Here is an 18692-nt window from a genome sequence, read left to right as displayed (position 1 = left end):
TAATATTTGCTCTCGTTACCTCAGACATCTCCGGGTGGCAGCTCTCTGCATGTGTGTGCAATGCATCACACACTCACAGAGGATGGATGGGCTTTCTTTGAACTTGTCTGCGTAGTAACATCACTTTGAAGAAGCCTTTCATACAGAAAACCCTCTAGTTTGGAGATAGCACATGTGCTTTATTTACTTATTGATATACATGTAATAGTCCTCTGTGAGCTCCTTGATGCATTGCATACATGGCAGCTTGGTGAACATCATGTTCTGAACATTTAAGCACTGCGCTTTCTAGTGGTGAGCTGATAACTTTTAGCATGCAGGTGAATGGGTGATATTAAACCTTCTTTCAGGAAGTCAAATCTTTGGAGGTGTGAGTGACGGCTGCAGACAGTGTGGGTAAAGTTGTCTTTTCATCTTGTGCATAAGGTACATATTCTGCCAGGCTCTTCTTTGTATTTCTCCAAACTCATGGGTGCTTTTGTTAACACAGTCTCTGTGTGGGTGTTTTGTTAATCAGACATCAGAAAATCACTGTCTGAAGCTGCATTCATGGCCGACTCTGATTTGGTTTCTTAAAAGAAAAAGAACATCTATTCTGAGCCTTTTTTCTGTCACTTCTTTTGGTTCTGTGGGTGTTTGGGAGGAAACGTATTTTTCGGTTTCGGCTTGTTCTCTTTCTTCTGTTGTCAGCCGTTTACTAAAAGAGAAATTACAGCTTCTTAGTCAGAGTTATCCTTGTTTCTCAACACAATTGGCCATAGAAAATATGACAGTCTTCCTGGTGAAAAGTGTGTGGCTTCAGATATTAGAAGTAAGAATGGCCCTGTGCATTATTTCTCTCTTTTGATTGATAATTTCTTCGTATAAATACAAGGATATTTGGTTTTTTTGTGATAGTTGTGGGATTTTCTCTCATAGTCATCCTTAAAATTCTTCCTGTACCAATCCTTAATGATTCACTGTTTCGAACAGAGGCCTTGGATGAACTGTAGTTGTTGATATTTAGATTTTGGCCAAACACGAACACGCGTTGTTGTGCCAAGGACACTTAATCACTCTCATCTTGACAATGAGAGCACTACAACTTGGGCAAATTAGCAAGACGAAAATGATGAATGCATCCTGTCATCTCACCGCCGACCTCGGCGCTGCTCCCGCGTCTCCCCCGCAGAGAAAGCCATTGAGATGAGAGTCGCAAAGATCGACCACACCGCCCTGCACCCCCACCTGCTGGACATGAAGATCGGCCAGGGACGCTACGAGCAGGGCTTCTTCCCCCGACTGCAGTCTGACGTGCTCTCCACTGGGCCCACCAGCAACAAGTAAACATCTCTCATTGTTGTCAAAACCTTTCTGTAATTTAGATTTATTTGAATTAAACCCTCGGCGTCTGTGTCCACTCTGAGCTTGGCGGCTGTTTCACGATGTGCAGTTGGTTAGAGGTGGCTCTGCGTTACAGGTGGACCAAGAGGAGCGCTCCTGCCCAGTGGAGGAGGAGGGATCGTCAGAAGCAGCACGCTGAGCACCTTTATTTAGACAACGACCAGAGAGAGGTGAGAGGTCGCTGCAGTCTTTTCTGGTCTTGGCTCATATTCACACAGATCGACTGCCTGAGCTTTGATGTGCTGGTTCATTTTGCATGACCTGTTCTCTTTGCTTTATTGTGACTTCACTCTAACCATCTTGTCTGCTGTCCTGCCCCCCCTCCCTCCCCCTCACACTGCTGGTCACTTGTCTCTTTTTTGTCTTTCTCCGCCTCTCTCTTGCACTCATGTCCACACACTCTCAGCATGTAGAGTGTTTGTTTCCGGAGCTGCAGCTCCTGCTGTTTCTTGACTACTACTGGCTCTCGCAGTCCTTCAAGCCCTGTCTAAAGTCGGTGACTGTGGACGTGGTATGTGCTGCTAGTTTGTGAGGCTTTAAGCCTTAACACTGACCTTTCCACCCGTGTGGTCTCTTCCTCCGACTACTTCCTTCACCCTTTAGCAGCTGACCTTTATCTGCTAATCCATGTCACTCTCTAGGACACGTCATGTTAGAGCTTAGAAACATCAAATGATGCCAACAGAACTAATGAAAGCACAATATATTTGTATATTTCACAAATATTTTGACTTATTCGTTTACACTGTGTTGTTCTGGTCATTGGCCTGACCTGGAATGAGTCCTCTCAGTTTCCTGGTTTCATTTGAATGTGAATAAACCAGTTCAGCACCGTGTGAGCATGACCTCGATGTCGTGTCATGTTGCTTTCATTTTTCACACGGTTTTGTTGAATCAAACACCTTTTGGCTCTTTCGTGAAGCAGAATGGACATATGATCAGTAATTAGAGGCATCTCACTTCCACACTCTTTAAATTTGAACAACCACCTCTATTTTATGTTCGCTAAAAAGAAATATGTGTATGTTGTGTACGGGTGCCAGGACGTTGTATGGATTCCCTTCACACCTGCCTAAGATCCGAATGCAGTACAAGCTAGGCTACGTCCTGATGTGGTCAGGCAGATCCGATCACGTTCCAGCCACAACACATTTACATCCTATGTTAACATGCGTTTTTCCTTATTAATTCAAAATCAGAAAGCCTTTATAAAGGCTTTCTAATAAAGGCTTTCTGATTTACCAGGCATAAATGGGGTTTTAGTGTCAACTCTCTTCATATTTGTGCTTCTAAGACCAAATATTTCAGTTCATCTTTTTTGCTGAACTTAAATTTAATTTATATGAGCTCAGCATTCAATATCTGGAGGCTAATTTCGGGAGATTTCCAGCACAGTGCAGTAATCGTAGAGAGGTTTGTTTTGTAGACCTCTGGTGTCTCTGAAGTCCAAGTAGTGAACAGGACAGGCAGATAAAAGGTACATCCCCCAGTGCTTGTCACTGTAGACCAGACTGAACTGCTTTAGTTATTCGAGTGTTCCTTGTTCCTGTGTTGTAATCTTCAGCTGTGATGTGAGCCCATCAGCGAGCTGAATGTTCCTCTGTGTCCTGTAGTGGATTGCTGACCGCTGACTCAATTCTTTCTGTCTTTTATTAGAAGTACATCCAGGAGGCCAGGAACCTGGGCACGACCATCAGACAGCCCAAACTGTCCAACCTGTCGCCCTCTGTCATCGCTCAGACTAACTGGAAATTTGTTGAAGGATTGCTGAAGGAGTGCCGGAACAAGGTTTGTGTATCACTGCTGTCGTCATGATGAGTTTTGTTCTCTGTTACACATGTATGAAGTGTACAAACCAGAATAAAAATCCATTATTAGTTTGATTACTGCGTGTGGTTTTATTCTGTCTGCTCTATTCTCTGCAGACCAAGCGTATGCTGGTGGAGAAGATGGGTCGGGAGGCCGTGGAGCTGGGTCATGGAGAAGTCAGCATCACCGGCGTTGAGGAGAACACTCTGATTGCGAGTCTGTGTGACCTGCTGGAGAGGATCTGGAGCCACGGGCTGCAGGTTAAACAGGTGAGGAACAACAAAATCAACACAGTCGTCATTTCTCATGATCGATCCACCTCAGCACAAATAATGGCACAAGTACATGTTTTCTCTTTCAGGGTAAATCTGCCTTGTGGTCCCACCTGCTGCACTATCAGGAGAGCAAAGAGAAGAAAAATGCAACACCAGGCAGTTTGGGACCTCCAGGTAGAGCTCAGCGCACCTCACAAGTTCATAAGTTAGTGGCACTTTCTTGGAATTGCTTAATGTCTTTTTTTTCTCGCACCAGGTTTCATTCACGACACCGAGAGACGCAAATCTGACGGTGGTGGATCAGCCATGGCCCCTCTGAAAGTGTCCCTGATCCAGGACATGAGGTGAGGAGGGCTGGGGGTTATATACATGTGAGCTCAGTAAAGGAGTGAAGGATGAAAGCTGGGTTACAAACGAATTAGCTGCTGCTCACCTTTAGTGGTTGGACAAAGACTGCCCCCTTGTGGTGAACTATCGAATAATTTCCTATATAGAGCTTTCGACGTTCCCATGGATTGTCTCAGTGGGGTTGATTTGCTCTCAGGGATCCTCAAAGGATTTCAGGGTCATCAAAATGAATAATAATTTAGATAATCCAAATTAAATCATTTCTAACACTTTTTATCCTTTCATTCTTATACTAGTGTCTCCACACATACAGAGGGTGAAATTCAACATTGAGTTTTCCCCTCAAACAAAATGCACTCATATTTAGGATTTGTGTTTTTGTATAAGTAAATCACTGCTATACGTATTATGAGCTCAATTTTTTTAAATGATAGTTTAATAATAAAGTTTATGTATAAAGCACTCAATCAGTCTTTACAAAGGAAGAGTATGAAGCAATAAAATGAGACCAAACAGTAAGAACAGAGGACAGAATAACATACCAAAATAATGTCACCTACATATATACACATGCACATACATGCAACCTCACACACACGCACTTTTTTGCTGGTTAAAATACCATTACGAGAATTTTTATAATGAAATTGAGTGTGTGAGTGATTCGTTCCATTCGTCTCAGCAAAGCTCTGTCCTGTTTTTATCATATATTTTTGCCTTTATTACATAATAGCAGGTGAGATTTGGAAATGAAGGGAAAGAGACACGGGGTGACGTCCACTCAGATGTGGACTGGAAACACTGGAGTAATCAGCACCACTGTCCCACCCCTAGGCCAACCTGGTGCCCCAGTTTGCTCAGAATGTGTTATTATAGCATATTTATATGAAACACTCAGCCTTTCAATGACCTGCAGCACACCTGCATGCTTAAACGCTGGTGTATGTTTGCGTGTGTGCGTGTGTGATGACAGCCATCGCTGTTGTCATGTTAGGTCTTCTGTACCCAGACAGAGTTGACGACTTGGGGTTTGTGTTGCAGGAAGCAGGCGCAGAGAGAGTCTGTGTAAGAGCACGTTACTTCCAGCCTAATTACCAGACCCCCCGCTGGTCTGACTGGGGGGAGAAGAGGGGTCATCTCAGGGCACTCAGACGCAACCATCAGCCTCCCTTATGAGTTTTAATATTTAACAGTGTTTTCTTAACGGGCAGGAAATATTTTAACTAATCTCTCACATTTATAAGCTTATTAGAGATGGCGGCAAAACCTCTCCTCTGTCTCACCCTGTGTGGTCGAGGTTAGAGGTAACAGTAACAGTGCAGATAGTAGATGCTGTCCTCTGTTGCCATGGAGATGGCGAGGAGAGAAAAGTGGGTTAGCTGGTGCAAAGAGGGTGGAGACAGGGAGGGGGATGGAAGGTAGAGGAGGAGACGCGAGGAGCTTTTAGCAGACGAGCTGATGGCACAGGTGGAGTGGAAGGGAATGTGTCTGGACGTCAGAGGCATGATAGCAGCTCCGACGACATGGGAGCGCGTCTGCGGGTAAAAATGCCGCTGCAGAGGCAGACTGAGCTGTTTCTCTGGTCATGAGAGTGACTCAGGGCGGGTCATGTTGGCCAGAGTCAGACGCGTGATATAATATTCATACTGTATATCCACAAGCCACAGTTTTTGAGTAACATTTGTAGGACCGGGATGATTTGTTGATTAGTCGACTGGAAGTCATTTGGCATTTATCAGGCAAAATGTCAAATATTCAGCGTCTGCAGCTTTTCAAGTGTGAGGGTTTGCTGCTTTTTTCTGTTTTACTTAAATTAAAATAGCATTTTTGGGTTTTTTTTATTATTGGTTGATTTTATGGCATCACTTTGGGTTCTGGAAACCTCTGATGGTCCTTTTTTGTATTAAATTAACCATTTTATAGACTTAACAATTTATTTATTCATCAAAGAAAACATCAAAATATATGACAGATTGCTTAATGAAAATAATGATTAACAGCAGCCCTGAACATTTGCTTGTCATCAGTCTACATAACAGGTCTTCGTATTACAATGTATACATGTATTCCTGTCATCATAGTGGCTTCACTTAGAGACAAAATGAAAGACAGAGTTTTCCAGAACTGACCTAAATAGGAAAGTACTCTGATCTGATTGATGCATTTTGCTGATACAAGTTCTGAATACTTAAATAAGCCATTGGTGCTGCTGTTGTGATGTGAACTATGAAGCTGCATGAACATGTGCATCAGCTGCATTCAGCATTATCAGGCACGACTCTTAATTGTTTGGAAACAAATAAGATGTTTATGGCACAGTGTCTGCATTATTAAAAGTGTTGTGGTGGAACAGACAGACACTGGATACAGGATGCCTTCAATCCTTTAATCTTCACATGATGAAACTGGGGGAAAATGTTGTCCTGATCTTTGTTTTTGTGCTGCTGTTTGAGCTCCAGACCTCCTCTGAACCTCTCAATCTGTCCTTTTATTTACAGACACATTCAGAACATCAGTGAGATCAAAACAGATGTGGGTAAGGCCAGAGCCTGGGTCCGCCTCTCTATGGAGAAGAAGCTGCTGTCCAGACACCTGAAGCAGCTGCTGTCAGACCACGAGTTAACAAAGTGAGCCAAATGACTCCAAAGTCAGACTCTGCTGTCGGTTACAGTTTTAGCATTAATTAAAGCTCCATGAGTATCTTCTGCCCACCTCTTGTATCTTCTTCTCCTGACCTTCTTTCTGTTTTTTTTTGTGGAGGAATGTCTGCCTGAAATTAAGATGACGTGTGATCCACACATTTATAATACATTAACTCCTTTGAAATCGCAAAGCATCATACTTCAGTCCACCGCTGCATAAATGATTCACAGCCTGCTTCATAATTGATATCTGAGCGGTGAATTGGGTCAGAGGGATTTCTGTCTGCCTTTTGTGACCTCATGTTATCATTTGTTCTACTTTACACCACCGTTCAAAAGTTTGGGCTGTAGAGGGCCTAAAGAAAAACGGCTTTCTGACATTTTTAGGGCCCGGTTGCACCGTTGTGCTTCAGTAATGAGTCACTTTGGCTTTTCTGGACTAGAAAACAAATTCAACAGTGAAGGTTATATGAGGGGAAAAGGGTTCCAACAGGATTCCCCCCTGTCATGCAACACTGAGGGGATATAAATGGAAGTTTTAATCATTTAATTATTCGCTTTTTGTGGCCTGAATTATGTTTTTATCTTTGTCAAAATGGTCATTATTGAAGGAAAGAAGAACAACATCAGTATAAGAGGTGATTCCAGACTTTTAAACCATATTTCATATCAAACAGTTCTTATTTGCCTTGACATTGATTGATCATCTGCTGCGCTGCTGACATGTTTATCTGCCGAGCAACTTCATTATTTTGAAGAATAACAGAAATCATTTAACTTTGTTGGTCTCAGCGTCCATGTTGGTTTTTGCACTCTTCTCAAACAATCTTTCTCGTCTTTTCAGAAAACTGTACAAGCGGTACGCCTTCCTGCGCTGCGATGATGAGAAGGAGCAGTTCCTCTACCACCTCCTGTCCTTCAATGCTGTGGATTACTTCTGCTTTACCAACGTCTTCACAACCATCAGTGAGTCCCATTCTGATGCCGAACAGACCAACAACACGGTCAGTAAACTCAGTGGATTCCCTTGTATGATGGTTCTCTCCTCTCTGTCTCCCAGTGATCCCATACCATGTGGTGGTTGTTCCCAGTAAGAAGCTGGGAGGCTCCATGTTCACGGCCAACCCTTGGGTGTGTGTTTCGGGTGAGCTGGCAGAGACCGGAGTCCTGCAGGTCCCCAGAAACACTCTGGAGATCACTTTTGAGGTTGGTGTGAGCCCTTCGACAAAGCGTAACTCCTCTTTATGACAACTTGAGTCTTTATTTTGTTCTTTTTTGAGTGGTTGTTTGCTTAAAACCTGTGTGATCTTCTGTCTGTGTTCCATTTCCTCTTGGACTTCTTTACAGTCATCAGTTCATACATACAAATGATGAGCAGAACTATCAAAATAAGACCAGGTGGTGATGAAGCAGAACTAATTCAATGAGCTATTATCTGTTTCGAATTTCATTTTCGTTTTGAGTGTTTGACGTCATCGTGCTTCTCTCCATCCCTCAGTGCCAGAACCTGGGCAAGCTGACCACAGTGCAGATGGGTCACGACAACACAGGGCTCTACGCAAAGTGGCTGGTAGAGTGTGTCATAGTCCGCAACGAGATCACAGGGCACACTTACAAGTGAGCATGTCTTCTGAGGGAAATCTACACACTGCCATGTTATTTTGACCACGGGGTTCTCAAAAAGGTCAACAAAACACGTTTGCTACGCAGGTTTCCGTGCGGCCGGTGGTTGGGGAAGGGCGTGGATGACGGCAGTCTGGAGAGGATCCTGGTGGGAGAGCTGATGACCCCCAGCACAGAGAACGACGAAAGGATGTGCCGCACGCCCCCGATGCAGCAGTCCCCGGGGATGATGAGGAGGTTTGTCACCATCTCACCAAACAGCAAACCAAGTAAGTTACTGCAAAACCACAAGTCAGAAATATTTTAGCATTTTAAGATTTGCTGGGGCTGAGGGGAAACCTGTCTCTTCAAATTGAGATTCACCATCATCTAATACCCCTTTTTACACCAACATGAATACGTAAATATGAAAACAGAGAACAGTAGAAAGCAGCATGGAGGCCAGTGATGTTGTTACTGTTGTTACTTTTTTATGTTTTAACTTCAGCACCGATTGAACAATGTTTGACCATTTTGAGTTTCCTGACCACTGCGCTGGAAAAGGGCTCAAAATTAGCCCCTGAATGCCAATTGTACAATTGAATTGATGTTAGTGGGTGATAATGGATTTTCTTGTCCAGGGTGAAAGGGCTCTTAGAGGCACTTTTCTCCACTTTTTTTAAAGTCTTGTTTTTAATACCTTCATTGCGAAAAAATCAAACGCATGAATGAGAAAACACAATGAGAAATAGATAAAACCTAGATGAGGATTTGTCCTCTCCGCCTGTGCTTCTGTTGACTTACAGCATCTTTGTTTGCCTTTTTCCTCTCGTCCAGAGTTAAACACAGGTCAGATCCAGGAGGGAGTGGGAGAGGCCATCAATGGGATTGTGAAGCACTTCCACAAGCCGGAGAAGGAGGTGAGAGACGGCGGTCTAGACAGGCCCCAACATGTAGTTCTATTATTCATCACAAATGAAGAACAGCAGCTTTCTGCTCTGGTGGTCCCCGAGCCCCTCAGTAACTGTGGGCTGTGTGGTGTCATTCACATTGTTAAAACATATTAAAGGAGAGTCCTTGCTGATTGTTCTTGATCATTTTTGCCAGCCCAGAATGAATGATGATTTTCTGCACTAATATAAAACACCAGCATTTATAATTATTGCTTATTGAGGCACATGGGGTGATGTTTGCAACTCAAAGCCTATTGAAGATTTATGAAGTGCATTGTCACTTATCTGTTGATTACAGGTTGTAAGAGTCATTCTTTGTGTAGTCAAAGTACAAAGGGTTTTTTCCAGGGAAATCCCCTCCACCTCTGCTCCACTTTTTACAGTAGTGACAGAACAATGTAGGGAGGCTACTAACAACCAAAAGTGACCTTAAAATCAAAATGCACGTTGTATGCTGCTGTTTGGTTGTGTCACTATGTAAATCTCTCTCACACGTTTATTATTACTACATACTGATATGACGGCTGATCTCATAAATGAATAGAACACTCAGTAAACATAATAACTGTTGTTATCTCTTCTCATAATGATTGATTACTTAGAAGTTGTTCTAAAATACAGCAGGACCTGTGAGAGACGGCCAGTGTGTCCAGTTTATTCTGCACCAAGTCCAAAACACCTTTGAACATTAGCTCTCTTTTTCCAAGATACTGAGAAGTAAAGTTCTTATTTTAATGTGGTAACTGGATCAGTGAAGCTGTTAAGAGCTGTATCTAGAAAGTGCTCCATTTAATTGTCTTTTGTGAGAGACAGCAACCTGATAATCAGTAACAAACTATCTGCTTTTTCCTGTTTTCGCTCTGTGCAGAGAGGCAGCCTGACCCTTCTCCTCTGTGGGGAGTATGGACTCGTCTGGGCTCTGGAGCAAGTTTTTCAGCACGGTTTCAAATCACCCCGACTCTTTAAGAACGTCTTCATCTGGGACTTCTTGGGTAAAGACTTCATAGCGTTACTCCTCTTTCTGCACAAAGAACAGCAGCTGCGGTTCACTTAAATACAAGCTTTTTACTCCAAACAGTATGAATGTTGTATCACTGTTCAGCCCTGGTGGGTGTGTTTGAAACACAAAAGGTTTGGGGGTCAATTTGTCCTTCAAACAGATCTACATTATACTGTGTTATCACTTATTAACTGATTAGATTTTGTTTTCTTTGCTTTAACAGAAAAGTCACAAGTGTACTTTGAAAGTGCGGAGCAGCGGCAGGTGACTCCAGATGAAAACTGGCAGACCAGAGTGCGCCACTTCTGCCGCTTCATGCGCGCCATCAACAACACGTCCAGAAACATCGGCAAGGACGGGAAGTTCCAGATGCTCGTCTGTCTGGGTGCAAGGTAGGCTGGCAGTGCTCGCTAACCTCCCACACATATCAGCCATGGTAGTGTCTGTACCTACATCATAACCCTTTGATGCACACACATAGATCAAGCTTAAGCCCCCGCAGCGGAAATCAATCCTTCCTGCTGAAATGTGTTTCGGTTAAGACATTGAACTCCTAACAGCGGTGGATACGCTGCTCTGTATCTGACCCTGCATCAAGTGAAAATGACCTCTCCTTTGAGGATTCTTAAAGTTTAAGATGTTTATTCCTTCAGTTCTTCCTCCCTGCGAAAGAGTCTATGTGCTGTGCATTGAAGTGCATAGTGATGCAGTGATTTGTATGCTAATATACAACTGTGTTTTTAACCTCTTTTTTATGACTCCTCTATGCAAAATTATAGTACTGCAACTATTCATTTACCAAAGTTTTGGACAATAGAAAATTCTTTGCCCACAATGTTGATAGTAGATTAATTGCTTATGTCATTAATTAAGGAAAAAATGCCAGAATTTCATTTGTTCCTGCTTCTCAAATGTAAGGACTTGCTGCTTTTCTCTGTTTCATATCATTATCATTGTCAATTAGATATCTTGGTCAGACAAAAGAAGGTATATAAAGACACCACCTTGGGATCTGTGTCACTGTAATAAGATAAGATAAGAGATAAGACTTTACTGATGCCAAGTGTTTGTGTCTTCTTCTCTCAGGGACCATTTGCTGCATCACTGGATCGCCCTGCTTGCAGACTGTCCAATCACTGCTCAGATGTACGAGGACACTGCACTGATTAAGGACCGCTCATTGGTCAACTCTCTGATCAGAGTACTACAGACTCTGCAGGAGTTCAACATCACCCTGGAGGCTTCGCTCGTCAAAGGTGTTGGTATCTAAACCGGACCAACTTCCCACCAGTTGTACCTGACCAGGAAGATCACTGGGGACCACTAAAAAGATTAACTGAACCTTTTATATGCAGGAACTGACTTGAACAAAGGACATTTTCTGGCTTATATTAAAGCTACTGTTACATTTGCCATATATTAAGTGCAATGAGCCTTTCAAGATATGTTGTTATTTTTATCCTCAATGATGTTGCCATTAGATGTTAAAAATATGTTTTCTATTATAAACCATGATTTTCACATTATTGACCTACTTGTGCTATAATGTTTTATTGAAAGCTAAATATTTTCATTGTTATCATGAACTGCTGACAATGGCTATATTTAAGGGAAAGTGAGGATCAAAACTGTTAATATATTTTCGAGAAAAAAACAGTATTATTTTGTTAAATCGGTCAAGTTGCTTGCTCTGTTGTCAACTCAGATTCCAATGTCATTACGCAGAGATTAAAGCAAATGATGTAGAAGTATGCTTTATAAGTATGTGTATGACAGGGGGTTTGTAGTGTGGAAGGTGATTCACTTACATAGTAATAAAAAAGGCTGTTATGTTCGGCCCTTTCTCTGAGAAATGTATTAGTATGCAGATCTTTTACATGGGATATCTTCAGCAGAGAAAATGATCCTTTTTGCATGATAACAAGACTGTGTGGCTCAAGCCTGTATCCAGTGATGGACAGTATATTCAGCTGGATAAAGGAAAATACCCCAAGTCTTTGGTTTGTGTTGCAGACACAAGTGCTCCAAGAGATGCTTGACCCTTCTTTCTGCACAAAGTGGATCACAATGACAGCCTTCATGTAAATACCTCCAGCCAGCCCTTTCCCCAGCCATCATCCCAGCTCTTACACTACATCTGCCCTCCTCTCTGCATACAAGCAGTGTGATGATCTGTGTAGACTCCTTGTGATAAAGGATGATCTCCTGGTTCCCATGTGAGGTGCATATAGGCCAGCTCATCCCCCCTCCTGGTTTTGTCTTCATGGTTTCTTGCTATGCAATATCCACAAGAGAGAAAATTCAAGCCCTACAAACTCCATGTCGGGGTGTCTTGAGGTATTACCGGACCCTTCTCCGTTACATTCATTGAACTTTACCGTGCAGAACAAGAGATTTGATATGTGAAGGACTTCTTTTCTGTGCCAACAACGTCTGGAATGACTGTGTTGTACTCGTCCGTGTACGACCCACACATGAGCATCTTGGGAGATATATATTTTTGTTTTCCAATACTGTTGTACATTTATTGACATAGCTGTGTAATGTAGTGTTTACTAAGTGAGCAACAGTGTACAGTGTATAAAATATATTAAGAATAAAGCATCTGTAATGCATTAAAGTGGATTTAATTGTATCAGAGTCAACCAGATATTCATTGATAGGTGTATAATATCTGAATGGACTTTCTTGACTGACAAAATGTAATTTGCTTTAAAATCACTCTTTTCAGTTTTTAAAATATTTACTGGTTTTCTAAGTTTTCAGTGGTAGTAAACTGAATACCTTTTGCTTCTTTTGTTCAGACAAAACAAGCAATTTAGGATAAACAAGGGTTTGGGGAGATAGTGATTACTCTTTTGTGTTTTACAGGCCAAATCATTAATTAAATCATGGCATTATATGCAGTTTAATGGATAAATAAACTTGTTATGAAGCCACAAGTGTAATCCAAACTATTCTGGTCAATTTTTGCTCTATTTTGTTTTTAGTAAAAAAACAAATATTCCAAAATATTTACATTACCATACTAAATTCCCCATCTGAAGTAATACAGCAGTGATTTAATTGTATGAGCATTAACAAGCAGTTCATATATAGATTTATATTTTCTGCAAATGCTTTCTCAGCTGAGAAAATGTCAACAAACTCTTCCCGCCATGTCGAATAGCTGTTTTTCTTTAAAGCCTTTGGCCAGGTGGCTTATGGGACTTTGAGTTTTAAAATAAGGCCGGTAACAACTGTGACGGCACAGAGATCTCCCGCTCTTTCACTACGCCTCCCATCATTCATGTCTTCTGAAGAGGACGCGAAGATAGCAGCGATTGGTTGAATCCAGGTTCAAACCCAACGGCTGCACTCCTTATATGGTCATTGTACGCTCAACCCTTTCATTCCGGCTTTTTATTCTAATGATATTCTAATAGACAGCTGTATGCATTAGTAGTAGGAGCATGCGCAGTGCGTGTAAAGAATACGGCGAAGATTCAAAGTTTTTGTTCAGTAAGTGCATTGTTATTTCTCTTGTACAGAAATTACATTTGTGAAACTTAACGTATTAGTAATGTGCGAATAGACTGATCGTAATACGTTGTAGTGGTAACCTGACGTGGGCGTTTGCAGTTGTTGCGAGCTAAATGTACAAAGACTAACCGATTCGACAATAGGATAACGTGGAAGTGAACGAGAGCGTGGCGTGGTAATGGTAGCAGAGTCGGCTAGCTAGCATGCTAAGAGCTAACAACAATGAGCCATATTTGGCGCTCTAGCGGGCAAAAGTTAGAATTTAAAGGGAAGGATGGATTCATCGCAACTTTTTGGCGTTTTATTAAAATCTTGATAATATACACGAATTGCACCTGGTTGATAACTGTGTTTTGTTAGACACGCGTGTTACACATAATTCAACGAATAGCCCGGTAGCTTTTTGTTTCTTCACTTCAGAAAGCGCTGCTGCCCGCTTTTTGTTCCGAGTTTTCGCTGCAGACAAATCCACAGCTGGTCACTGCCTTACATCAACTATTTTCATTGTCTTTACGCTTGGAAATTACGCAAAGTTCCCCGTGTATTTGACAGTGCTCAGAAAAGTAACATTGACGTCAGTTTGGGACAGCAAAACGCTATGTTGTGGGTGTAACACGCCTGTAACTCACCTAACGTTAATCGTGCGGAACGTTTGAAAGTTTGAAAGCTTCTTCAAATTCCTACAGCATCAAACGTAAAATCTTTGCTCCTTGTGTTTAGTTTCTTTGACAACACGACCAACATCGTCAGGTTATACCGTTAGTGTTTGTCAGGGTTGTCTGTTTTTTTGTGTTTTGCTGTTCCCGCGACTTCGCTTTAAATTCCGAAGGGCTGTGGGTGTTGTTGTTTTAGCCAAAGTTAGTGATGTTTTTTTCAGTTGTTTGTTAAGGGTGTATAGCATAAACCTCTCCCTAACAGGTGACTTTCATACAGGATACGTTCAAATTATGGGTTAAGAATGGCTCGCTCATATCTCCGTGTGTGTGCGTGAAGGGACCGCCCCCTTCTCTGTAGTAGAAAGCACAACTGTCCGCACACATCCACGGTGCTGCTCACTGGCACAATCACCCATCTGTGGTCTACGTTTTCAGGTTTTGCATTGAACCCCGACCAGCAAATAGACTATGTTTGGCTTTCACAAGTCAAAGATCTACCGGAGTAACGACGGCTGTTGCATCTGCAAGACCAAGTCCTCCAGTTCACGCTTCACAGACAGCAGTCGATATGAGGAGACGTTCAGGCTGTGTTTTGGGTAAAAGCTCTAATTCTCTCATTCATTCATGTTGTGCGTGTGCATAGTATGTTGATTTGTGTGTTATTGCTGGTGTGCATGTGAGTAGAGCTTGAAGTAAGGCACTAGCGTATTAAACTTTGGCGTAGACACTTCTCATGGTGTTTGCATGCTCCGTTCATTTTTTTTTTAAGGCTGTCTGAAGATCGTGTTGGAGACATTTGCAATGCCTGTGTGTTACTGGTGAAGAGGTGGAAGAAGCTGCCTAATGGCTCCAAGAAGAACTGGAACCATGTAAGTGATGTCTGATAACCATAGTGGGAATCATATCTGGCTTGTCATCCTGCAGCTTTAAATAGAATTGATGTTTTTACCTTCACCTGACTCAGGTGGTTGATGCCAGAGCTGGGCCAGGTTTCAAGATGACAAAACCCAAGAAGATCAAGAACAGTGACGGGAAGAAGAAGAGCAAGCTAAAGAAGCTTCACAAATTAAAGAGACAAAGTAAGTTGTTTGGAAATACTAACTGGTATCTTGTTTGTGTTGAGAGGTTTGTCTTGTACCATTTGATCTGGAACCAGTCGGACAACAAATGACTTAAAGTAAAAACATGTACATACAATTGCATATAATTTCACTTGGTGTAGGTTTACCTCTCAGGCTAAAGCAACAGCCCGGTTAAAAATGACTGTTTAGCAGCATCTTGTGGTTTTTTGGGTTAGGGCACTCGTGGTGTGTCTGCAGTGTCTGAGGGTCCACATTGGGCCTGAACAAGCAGCTGAAGTTGAGAAAATGAATTTCCAAAAATTTTGATGATTGATACATTTTTATTTTTTTTTTTTAATTCTGTCTAAAGGAAAAAATGTCAGTCCACTGATCCCAGCCTCTTTAATGTGAATATATGGACATTTTCACTATTTTCTGACATGTTATAGACCAGACGAGGAATTACAATTACAAGGAATCAGCAAATTAATCAATAATGACCATACGTAGTAGTTGTTCCTCTTTCAAATTCAGTGTTTGTTGTTGTACTTTGTATTTAATTTTAAACATTTCCCAAAATATTGAGACTGGTGAAGTCCTCTCTCAGCATTGTCACGATTCTGCTTCATAAATCAGGGTTCAGAAGGAATTGTTAAAACGTCAGTCAGCTTGACAATTTGCCAAATGAAATTGGTGTTTGTTTTCCAAGCAGACTCAGATGCCCACAGCACAACCTCCAGTGTGTCTCCTGCGCAGTCCCCCAGTTACAGCAACCAGTCAGATGATGGCTCAGACATCGAGTCCAAACAAAGGCGCTCAACTCCCTCCATCTTCTCTTTCTTGGACCGTTCATACTGGAAAAGGTGAGCTACTGCTGCAGCTTTGTGCTTGACAACACAATGGAACAGATTTACTAAATCGTTTTGTGCCTTTTAGGAATAAATTTAAAGGATTGTCTGTCATCTGTTTGTCGTTTCCCATTTTAGGCAAAAGGTGTGCTGTGGCATTGTCTATAAGGGGCGATTTGGAGAGGTGATTATCGATCCTCGACTCTTCAAACCCTGCTGCAGTTCCAAAAAACAGAAGACACTGGCGACCACGCAAGTGGCCACACACCTCCCAGACACACTTCCTCCACAGCTCCCAGAGGATGTGAAGGAAAGCTGGTGATTACTTTGGTTGAATCCCCCTGTAGGGTTATCCATGGCATCCGCCTGGATTTGTCTCCAGTGGCAGACCTCCCCATTTCCACTCCTCCAATTATATCTGTTAGTTAGATGTTCCTTTAATATGTAATATTCCTTTTTATATGGGTATTTTTTAATTTTTGTATAGAGTTGATTTTCGTTTTTTATATAAAGCAAAAAGGAAAAAAAAAAACTTACTATGGGCATTAGTGTTATTTATAGGATGAGGATGAAAATTTTGTTGAGGCTCCATTTCTGATTCTGAATTATTTTTGGTTATTTTGTATTAAGTGATCAACATTTTGTAAATATTTTGTCACTTTTTCGTACATATCATCAAGACTTCTATTTTTTTCATGATTTGCCAGTTGTTAAGTGTGCATATGAAAGACACCAGCTATTCTAGACACCAGCCTGTTTTCTGTGTGTTGGAGAGGCTCTTCAACATGTCGCTGCAATGTTTTGTCTTTTTATTTTTCTCTCTTTTTGCTTCATGTGTGCAAAGGTGGGAGTCTGTAGGATTTCTAGTCCACAAATGGCTGTTGGTTACACCAGGGATCATTAGGGCATCTGTTCTCTGAGAATTGAATGGGCTTTTAATGTGTGTGTGTGTGTGTGTATAGATGAGAACAAATAATCTCTCTGACATTTTCACAGCTTAAGCATGCCACAAGTTTGAAACACTCCATGCATGCAGTACATTCCTCTGCCTTTTGAAATGACAACAGTGATTTATTTATTTCTTTTGTACAGCCTCCAATGAAATGGCAGTGCATGTTGTAAGCAAATGTTTTGGGTTTTTTTTTTTAATGGATTTTGTAAATACAGTGTTTTGGCTCTTTGTACATCCAAACCTTTTAAATTACAGAATGGCAAACCACTACTTCTGTAAAAGAAAAAACAAAGTTTTTGTGTGTCTGAAAGATGCTGAAATATGTATTTTTACACTAAGCCAGTTACGTTTTAGCACATAGTCACATCTAATTTTCTCCGACGCATTTCTCTACAGGCAGACAAAGCTGTAGGCTGCGCTGTGTTCAGAAATACGTGTAAACTGCAGGGAACACTACATGCGTAATTGTTGCATTAGTGAGCTCTAATATTCCTTACCTGCTTGATCGCTGGTGATGGTGGTGGTCAGGAGCTGAACATACAGGAAACACATGGCACATGTTTAACTGTTACTCTACATTTTTGCCAGGAAAAATGCTGTTCGAGAAAATGCGTGCTTGTCATTGCTGTGATTTATCTTCAGGAGCAGACTGTCAAAGTTCAAACTATGCAGACATTTTGAATGTGAGAAGTGCTCTGGGGCTTTCGATCACTTTCGTTAATGTAGCGCAAAGTGATGGATCCTTATTCAACCAAATTGGCTTGTAAAAAGCATCCATTATTTCAGCAATAACTGTTTCACTCCTAATCATGATTCTCATTTATGTATGTCATGTTAAACTGCTCAGATTGCGCTGTTGTAGCCATTGTGCATACTGTCTCAAATTAATACTGCAGTGTCAACGGTTGCTTTTTTTTTTTTCTGTCTCTCTCTCTCTCTGCATTATTGTCACCAATCTCAAACTTTGTGAATTGACAGGCAATGCTCTGTAAAGTTGCTTAATATATACATTTTCCTGCGGCAGGGTAGTTAATTGCTGAACATGTTTTATGATTCTCATTAAAAGGAGAAATGCTGCTCCCTTTTTAAGCTGGGAAAATAAGCTTGTTTTTGTCCTTAGGGAGTTGCCATATTGTTTTTGCGAGGTACATTTTAGGATGTGAGATGTGCCTTAATTGAATTACCTGACCTTTTCATAATGATTATCATGTAATTTATACTTATTTATTGCAAAACTTTTTTTAACCGAATTTGATAACTGGTGTAGTCTTTCAGAAAGTCTGTTATTAATTTCGTGCACTTCCTTTGAACATGCAATTTAGATGTTTTTTAATGCTTTTTTGTATACTGTAACACAAAGTAGATCCGTATTGTAATAAAGAAGAGGGGAAAAAGTGTGCTTGTTGTTTTTTTTGTTGTTGTTCACCGGTAGGTGGCGCACAAGACCTACGTGGAAGCGTTTAATCAACGAGGTTAATTAAGTACACTGAGGACACCAGTATGAGCGTTTGTTTTGCGTATCAGAGTTTCCGGGTCGTTACTGAGTTGGTTCGTGGATGTACAAAATGTAATACAGTTCGGAGCTCAATTATATTGATACTGCACATATTTATCTAACTTTTTTACAAGGCGTATTGACAG

General features: G+C 41.4%; 2 protein-coding genes across 7 annotated transcripts in view; both read left to right on the top strand.

Moving 5' to 3' along the window:
* The window catches only part of dennd5a (DENN/MADD domain containing 5A), a 34487-nt gene extending 21850 nt beyond the window's left edge, over window positions 1–12637 (top strand). For 4 of the 5 annotated variants that reach the window (XM_070977948.1, XM_070977784.1, XM_070977864.1 and 1 more), the window contains 15 exons: window positions 1172–1322; window positions 1460–1553; window positions 3040–3171; window positions 3309–3461; window positions 3554–3641; window positions 3724–3811; window positions 6314–6442; window positions 7302–7423; window positions 7518–7663; window positions 7956–8074; window positions 8168–8349; window positions 8897–8979; window positions 9881–10004; window positions 10236–10404; window positions 11099–12637. In XM_070977948.1, the coding sequence (XP_070834049.1) occupies window positions 1172–1322; window positions 1460–1553; window positions 3040–3171; window positions 3309–3461; window positions 3554–3641; window positions 3724–3811; window positions 6314–6442; window positions 7302–7423; window positions 7518–7663; window positions 7956–8074; window positions 8168–8349; window positions 8897–8979; window positions 9881–10004; window positions 10236–10404; window positions 11099–11282 (1964 nt within the window). In that variant the 3' untranslated portion in view covers window positions 11283–12637. Of the gene's footprint in view, window positions 1–1171; window positions 1323–1459; window positions 1554–1789; window positions 1895–3039; window positions 3172–3308; window positions 3462–3553; window positions 3642–3723; window positions 3812–6313; window positions 6443–7301; window positions 7424–7517; window positions 7664–7955; window positions 8075–8167; window positions 8350–8896; window positions 8980–9880; window positions 10005–10235; window positions 10405–11098 lie in introns of all 5 variants that reach the window. The other variant, XM_070978024.1, reaches the window with a different exon arrangement.
* Window positions 12638–13416: 779 nt separating this feature from the next.
* sinhcafl (SIN3-HDAC complex associated factor, like) lies at window positions 13417–18440 on the top strand. 2 transcript variants are annotated; one of them, XM_070963691.1, is made up of 6 exons: window positions 13417–13513; window positions 14626–14786; window positions 14960–15059; window positions 15155–15269; window positions 15964–16114; window positions 16238–18440. In XM_070963691.1, exons 2-6 carry the CDS (start codon window positions 14659–14661, stop codon window positions 16419–16421), a joined length of 678 nt encoding a protein of 225 aa, XP_070819792.1. In that variant the 5' UTR covers window positions 13417–13513; window positions 14626–14658; the 3' UTR covers window positions 16422–18440. The 2 variants fall into 2 exon arrangements, with proteins under 2 accessions (XP_070819792.1, XP_070819783.1); XM_070963682.1 differs by lacking the exon at window positions 13417–13513 and having other exon boundaries at window positions 14574–14786; window positions 15961–16114; window positions 16238–16541.
* The last annotated feature ends 252 nt before the right edge of the window (window positions 18441–18692 follow it).

The sequence above is a fragment of the Chaetodon trifascialis genome, chromosome 1, assembly GCF_039877785.1.
Source record: "Chaetodon trifascialis isolate fChaTrf1 chromosome 1, fChaTrf1.hap1, whole genome shotgun sequence".
Taxonomy (NCBI): domain Eukaryota; kingdom Metazoa; phylum Chordata; class Actinopteri; order Chaetodontiformes; family Chaetodontidae; genus Chaetodon; species Chaetodon trifascialis.
The sequence above is the reverse complement of the archived record's forward strand: the minus strand, read 5'-3'. Positions and strand labels throughout refer to the sequence as shown.